General features: G+C 40.0%; 1 protein-coding gene across 1 annotated transcript; it reads right to left on the reverse strand.

Annotated features, from left to right (window-relative positions):
• Positions 1 to 3856: 3856 nt before the first annotated feature.
• LOC139711813 (histamine H3 receptor-like) lies at positions 3857 to 4969 on the reverse strand. Its single transcript, XM_071623664.1, has one exon. It carries the CDS (start codon positions 4967 to 4969, stop codon positions 3857 to 3859), a length of 1113 nt encoding a protein of 370 aa, XP_071479765.1.
• Positions 4970 to 8351: the final 3382 nt, after the last annotated feature.

An 8351-nucleotide genomic window follows, 5' to 3' on the forward strand; every position in this document is an offset into this window, starting at 1 on the left:
CACATGCAAGATAATAATCATAACAAATAAAATAAAAGACTCAGTACATCCGACAGAATAGAACAGTATTTGTTGAAAATGAGAAAATGAGGAATGAAACTATGAAAGTAACAGTTTGCAACCAGAATTAAAAAAAAAAAAACAAAACTTAATGACTGAGTATACAAAGAATGGACCCCCTCCCTCCCATGATAATAAGTGTGGATATAATGTGTCAAAAATAAATGTCCTGCTGAAAGCTGAATAATAATAATAATAATAATAATAATAATAATAATAATAATAATAATAATAATAATGATAATAAGGTCTTATTTACCCCGGGTATAGCCTCTTCAGTGTTGCCACTGCTCTACCAGAGGGCCCTGCTATTATTATTACCCTAGCGTTGCCAGTACACCTGGGTCGAGAGGGACACAGTGGGTAAAAACATCTTGTCCAAGGACGTAAGCACTGGGCGGGATTCGAACTCGGGTCCTCCGATCGGGCGTCGGGAGTCTTATCCACTATGCCACAGTGCCCCCACTAAAATGAACTTAATACTATGCATTGTAACCACACTTTTGCACCAAGATCTTCAGACAATTCGTAAGATCACAAAAGGAGAACCCCTCACAATATATCATGACATCAGTTCGCTCTTCTTGTATTTTTTTTTTAATTTGCAGTCGATGTCAGAATACCATGATATCTTTTGTTTCTTTTGAAAGCACTCACTTATGGTACGTACGTTGCACTTTACAAATAAGTTTTCTCAGTGACATAAACGATGAACTTGTGTATCCAAAATATTCGTGTGTATATCTTATTGCCTTTACGCAATAAACGGAATAGAATCATTTACAAAGCAGCCTAAGCCTCATCACTCAGTCATGAGTGAAATCTAAAGAAAATAAAAATAATATATCATTTAACTCCTTTAAAGGGACTGTACCACTAGTGCTGGTTGAGGTGGAGATTCATGTTTTCATCATTCCTAAGTGAGATAATGAGAAACCTCTTATGAATATGAAAGAGCGTGTAATTTTAAGAAGGATTCAACGTTTGTTTGATGAAAATTGGTTTTCAAATGGCTAAGATATCCCAAAAAGTGATGATAATAAAAGGCGACAGGCCACGCCTTTTATTAGGATCTCTTTATTTCACCTTGTTTTTGGATATCTCAGCCATTTCAAAACCGATTTTCATCAAAGAAACTTTTGATACCCCTTAGAATTGCATGCTCTTTGACATCTCACAGAGTGGTCTCTGAATATCTCGCAAAACTAAATCCTTACCTCGACCAGAACTGTACACACCCTTTAACTGTTGAATGTATACATGCATGCATTGCAGACAAATACCTCAACAAATGCAGAGAGAGAAAGGGGGAGAGGCATAGACGGAGAGAGTATCTGAGAAAGAGAAAAATCTTAAAAATAGTGGCCGCCAGTGGAATTAGACACTATTCGTGTTAATGTGATATAATTATGTACATGGTATCTCTGTGTCTGCCCAGACTACTAGGGTGACAGGCGATTATACCCTCTTTAGTCATGACAGTGCATAGTCGAGTCACGATATCGCGGCGTTTTCCACTTCCATTCACTTTTGAGACGGTCATGATCTTGCATTATTGTGCAAACAAACAAACAGACGAAATGACATAAAGTAACAATAACAACACACAAACATATATCTACACAATGTCATGTATATGTTTAGTATGATAACATTCATTCATGCATGTCACCGCTTATTACCTCTTTGGACGAAATGGTCACCAACAATTCAATGTGGGTTTTGACAACGAAAGATGTTGTTCAAACACGTCCATGAAAATACGCCAAAGCTGCGACAAATCGACAGCGTGCAGGTCCTGAGGATGAGTATAACCCTATATTTTGCCTGTTCATCATAGCATTCAACGCTGTCCACCACGAGATTGTACGAGTTAAGTCTTCTGCCATTGACGTTGTTGCTGTTGTTGGTGTTCATTTCCCAAACCGTTCTAAATATTGAGATATCAATGTGCAGTGCGTGTCACCGTGTTTATATTTCTCGAAGCGATCGCGAGAGAAGAGACAAAGCGTGACATCATGCGTGAAAGATGGAAGAGGTCGCCCTATTGTCCCGGTGATTGGACAGTGCCGGGAAATTGCCTCGTCTTGTCATCGCATGTCAGTGAGCGCTAAGAATATTGGTCCATTACTAGTACTTCATTCGAAAAGCACCGCACGAGCGGCATTGAAAAACAAAAGGGGACGAAGCAAACAAAAAGTGTCCCTTTCATTTTGTAGGGGAAAAAATCGTATGTAACGTTTACTGCGCATGGCATATTGCAGTATATATTTCTCATTGTATTTCATCATGATAACAGACAGGTTCACTTCAGCGTAGGGGATTTTATTATATACAATTTTGTAACCACTTTCTCAGCAAGTTATTATTTTAAGAAACCAGCAAGAAGAATCTGTATTGTAGAGGGTTCTTTTGATCTTCGCCCAGATTATTCATCACAAACAACAAGCTAGTCAATGTTACTTATGCCATGTATGCCGTGCATAGCAGCTGAATTTCAAAACTTTCATTACGCATCTAGAGCGTCAAATACCCCCAACTTACTGTGAACACTGAAAACGTCAATAATTTTGTATGTCTTCAATGAAGCCCTCTCTATTCTTGTATTTTGTTCAAATATATAAAATTCTGTGTAATTCGTTTATTTGTCTTGAGCCTGTCAATTCCGTATAATGGTCAATTTGGAAGTAAGTAGGTCCTATAAAGTCACTCTAATATTACACTGTATGTATAGACACATATTGCTTTTCGAATTCAACTATGCAATTAGTGTGTGAAGCAAGAATAACAACTAATATATACATGGCATAAAGGGGAATGACATCAAATAATGTCCTACTGCAAATAAACACCAAAAAGAAAATATGAGTCATACAGGAAAAATGAAATACACAGAACCATATACACTGTAGAAAGTTTAGAGATGATTTTTTTTTCTCATTGATATATAATAGCGTGCAACTAATGTATAACAGGCGTATATAATCAAAACAATACAATGTTATGTAAAATGTGCATGATTACAATAAAACGAAAGGTATTGGCATCAACAGATTTGATTTTTAGTAATTTAAAGATAGTCGCAGGAATAATTTCTCATGTGTTGTTGTTGTTTGTAATGCAACCACAACCAGAGCTTAAGCAGTGGATCAATCGAGGACATTGGAGTGTGATTTCGAAGAAAGGAATTCATAGTCGCCTGGTATACCATATTATGTTTGTTTACGCACATTTAACGGGAATTTGAGAAGGCACGGAGACACCTCATTTTGATTTAACCGTGAGATGAAGACACAATTTTCGCTATCGATTAACATACGTGCATTTCAATATTCTCTTTATCTACATACAACAGTAGTCAATAATATCATAATGTATGTCTGATAACTTCAATTATGTTCTCCTCGGGTGCACGTCAGGAGACCGACACCCACGAGTTATACAGCCCACGAGTCATCTAAACATGCAGCCCATGAGTTCGATACTTAGCAAACAAGGCCCACGAGATAGACACGTAAGCCCGTGTTGTCATGTCGAACTCGTGGGCAGTTTCTACGTAGTGTCGAACTCAGTGCCGCATGACTCGTGGGCTGTATGAATTATGGACCTTTTTTTAATGTCGAAGTGTATGGCTATAATGATGACTTGTGATAAAAGGTCTCGTGGAACGGCCCTTTTCCTCGTGCCTTAAAACTAAATAGGCAGTGTTGTGTTATACTCTCCTTTCTTTATTTCTTTCCATTCAAACATAATAAAATATATCTTTATTTATCAATTACTTTTTTTCTCTCTCCGTCTACGCTAACTTACAGAACAGAAAGCGTTTAAAATGACGTCTGTACCGCACATTTGTAACGGCATAAAGTATTGGATTGAGTCCAGAGTTGGCCCATTGCAACAGGGTACAGGCTTGCCAAACCTTGCTACTGACGGGAGAGTGAAACGATTCGATTGTAAAAGCTACTTCGTAGGGTAGCCAGCAGAACACGAAGCAAGCAGCGATTACCGACAGCTTAGCGGCAGAACGTCGTACCTTCCGAAAGTGCCTGACCTGCCGAATTGTCTGTCCTCTCTTCGAGTAGCGTCCTCCTCTTCTTATCATCTTCAGCGAGGCTGACAATCTTTTCCTTAGCGTACTTGCCTCATCGACTCCATGTGAGCATGATATTGTGTAAATACCCTTGGTCTTCTTTTCTTGGTCATATTTCCTCGTTGGTCCGTTTTGCAGTAATTTTCTCGATTGGTCCCAGAGGCAAACGTAAGTGGCAGCATTAAAGGTGACGATAAGCGCGATGGGAACGCATCCGTCAATTGCAAAGTAAAGCACCGAAGCGTAATCTGCAAATGCGAAATCGATATCGCAGATCTCGTCGACGTCCAATGTGTTAATGTCTATTCCTGTGACAGCCTGCCAGGCGAATATCATGAAGGCGTAGAAGCCTCCGATGATCAACCAGAGACCAGTAATCATGACCTTCACCCGTCGACGCGTCTGGAACGTCTTGTACCGGGCTCCCTTGGTGACGATCCAGAGGCGGTCTAGGCTGACGCAGACCACGAGAGCTGCCGAAAGCGCCGTGCAGCTGTAGTCCACGAGCAGGTACCACTGACACGGGAGTCTTCCCCATACCCAGCGTTCCCCGTCTCCCTGCAAATAGATCACAAACCAGACAGGCAGGCTGATGGCTCCAACGAGGAAGTCGGTGACGGCGAGATGCACGATGATGAGGTTGGAGGCGTGCTTGCGGACGACCCCGTCCCTCACGTAGGACATCATCACGATGGCGTTGCCGATGACGGTCACGATGGAGAAAACGACGTAGACAGTGGACACCAGTAATACTTCAGGAAGATGTCGCACATCCTGAGCCAAGTGGCAGTGACCTGCTGTACAGTTTGAAGTTTCCATATCTGATGGGTTCTTGAGGCCTATATAGATGATGTGGAAAACGCTTGATGCCCTCTCTTTTGATTTTTAGTGATATACTGATGAAGAAATACGAGATTTGCCTCCAGATGGTGTCGAACGAGCTATTCTCTTTTTTTTTTCAGTTTGAAAAATATAGATCCATTGTATCGTCCCAACACATTCTCTCTAATTCTGGACAAGACCAGTGTAACGAAATATCTGACGCGAAAGGTTCAAGCAGCATAATGTCTCTCGTAGACTACAGAGAAACATTGTTAAGAAGGGGAGGGGGATGGAGAGAGACGTGGAAAGGGGAGACAGGGGGAGAGAGAAAAATATAGAAAGGCAGACAGGAATATAAAGGGGCGAGTTTGACGAGCAAGCTACGCGCCCGTCAAGAGCACTGTAAAAGTTATAACGTGAACTACAAGGTTCGTGATTAGGACATCAATATTTGGCCTGTATTTTATGATGCAGCAACATCAGGCGCAAGAATGATTATCCTGGGCGAATAGTGAGCTATACATCAATGACAAGCTTGCGAAGGGCATAATTGATCACTTGCGCACTCGGAGGCAAAAAGTAAACATACATTAGATGTGATGGGGCCATTATTTTGTGATGTTAGTCATGTTAGTGGCAACACAACTTTTTTTTTCAACAACCATCTGGTTACCATGGCGACTATTATGAGATATTGCCATGAAAAGGTAGTCATTAACGTTAGAGCTGAAATCGCTGTCACGGGTACTCATATGCCTCTCAGATTTGTGTGGACCATAATTATAGTCAGAGATAGTTGTCAGCGACATAGCAATATAGCAGTAAAATGCATTTTCTATTCGTTAAATCCTGTGGACAAACCACTGATGGAAATCTAATCGTCATTATGGCATGTATGATTGGGGACCTATCGTCTTCGGCAACTGTGATTAATCTTTATATTTGGCTCAAACGACACCCGGGCATCCTGCCCGTGGCATGCATGCATGTTATTGCAGAGCAATCATTTTCCCGCATATTGACAATGAAGTTCGTCGGACTTTGATGATGACTGACATCACTGAACAGCCATCATATTCAAGTTTATGAGAGTATAGAGAGCACCAATATAGTGGATTTATATAACAAGCGTATTATTATGACAAGGGAACATCTCTCGGCCGTGCAGTGTCAAATGCGTGTTTATTGTGTTTGTGCGTGATCGCCCGGTTTAGAATCAAGCTGAAATTGTACTTTATTAGGATCTAAAGAAGACAATGATCAGAAGAACACCAGGTAGACGATTACAATTGCTATCGCGATTTGTCATATCAGACTCATCATCTTTGTCCATGATCTTCCATTATCTCGTCACTCAAATTTTATTAAAGCTCAGAAGAATTAGAAAAAAAGTATAAAAGTTATCAAAATTTGCTTGTTGGTTAATGGTTTGCTCACATAAAACAAAACAAAACAATAAAGAAACACACACACACACACAAATAAAAAAAAAAAACAGCTTTAATGATCTGGCGTCGTTGGTAACAATATATAGTTGAATTTTCTGAGAGTATAGGCCTACACAGCATTTCCTGTTTGTACGAACATCATGCAGAATGATAAGAACGTCCTCAACCAATATTCAAATCAAATAATAGTATTCCTGCGGAGAGTTTTTGTTTGTTTTTTGTTTGTTTGCTTGTTTGTTTGTTTGTTTAAATTGCCATTCATCGGCGTAAACAAGCACCTATTACTCTGTGTTTTAATAGTGATAGCCATGCTATTTGTGAACCAGATGAAATTAAAACAACTCAACCCACAATATTCTTTAATTTGAATAAAGACGCAGTAGGAATATACTCGCTGCATAAAACATTAAAACCAGCACTGGTTCTCTGGTGACAGTTCAGTCGTCGAGTGGATACGACACAAGTTTGTCTCGTACCAGGAGATCGTTGGTTCAAATCCAAACCCGAGTATTATTGTATGAGTATGCCCATGATTTTTATTATGCATGGCTACCACGAAACATCGATAAAGGGCAATTTATCAATAGTCACGATAGTTGCGGATAAAAAAAAAAGTAATACTATACAAGGTGTCAAGAGGGCAGCGAATAAAATACATGTAATGTCTTTCCTCATTTACGATAATGCAAATAATGATAGCCCTACTACATATCGACCACCGTCTTTTAAACCGACCGCGTATTCATTGGCGCACTAACGCTTAGTACGCACTTCACTGCGCGCAAAGCACCTAAAAATGGATTGGCTTTGAATGTCGATGAGGATGGTGTGGGAAAATGCGAAAATTCACTGTTCATTAATGGTTTTAATCAAGGAAAAAATTTCGAATGAATATTTTCACCGAATCGTAATGACAGCACAATGTAATGTCTATGGAAGTTTCTAAAAAGCTTCGTAGACTTTTTCTACAACTCGGTTTGCGTGCATTATCAATGCAAAAACAGCGGTCGATCCTAATAACGAGCGTTACCGCGGGGAGCTGAAACGAGGCCACGCAAGTTCGTCAGCGATATTTTTGCACTGAAACTTCGAATCGAAAAGAGAACAACGGCATTTGATAGAGCTGGATTTTCTCAATCACGTAGGTCAAGTTTTTTACGTGAATTTCAGTGTTAAATATTCTTATCAAGCAAATAAACATTAGGCGGTCGATGAGTAGTAGGTCCAACCCTACATATACAATAAATAATTTATTCATGTTTATGGCGGCTAAAAAATACAGTACAGTATTGTGATTATGACACTCCTCGCGGAGGCCTGAAACAAGGGCTAGTCATCGATAAAATAACGCTGACCACATGAAACTGGCCAATGAAAAACTTTGCAGCATCATTAGTGCTTGACCGCATTCAGGTCACTTGGTGTAAAATTAAGAAAGATATGAAATGAGTCTGTATTCATATCAGCATGCATGCACGCTGATGGTATGAGGCGTTTTTTTTTTTTTTTTTTCCGAAGCAAATCATGCACTGTGCGAGTTTATCTTTATAAAAATAACGTCGAAGGTAAATCTTGGGATTTTCGGTCACACTTATACAGAGACTCCAACTCTCCCGTTTTCGACGGGAGATCTCCCGCCGAAAACCCATTTTTGCAAAATCTCCCGTTCTCCCGTTTGAGATTTAATTTCTCCCGCCCTGGCTCTTTGTCTCCCGTTGGAAAGGATTTCTTACATATTTCTATCGTATGTTGAAAAAATAAGCCTTAGATAGCACCAGAGAGCATCTAGAACCCTGGGAATTTCGCGCTTCGCACACATCAACTTTGAGTCTCCCGTTTGCTAGAGGTTTCAGGCGGGAGAATCTCCAGATCAGAATGTACTTTGGGTTGGAGTCTCTGCTTATAACGGTAAAAGGAGCTTCTCTTAATAA

This window comes from Diadema antillarum, unplaced genomic scaffold, assembly GCF_040938485.1.
Source record: "Diadema antillarum isolate AM-2024a unplaced genomic scaffold, OU_Dant_1.0 seq00001705_RagTag, whole genome shotgun sequence".
In the NCBI taxonomy this organism is placed as follows: Eukaryota; Metazoa; Echinodermata; class Echinoidea; order Diadematoida; family Diadematidae; genus Diadema; species Diadema antillarum.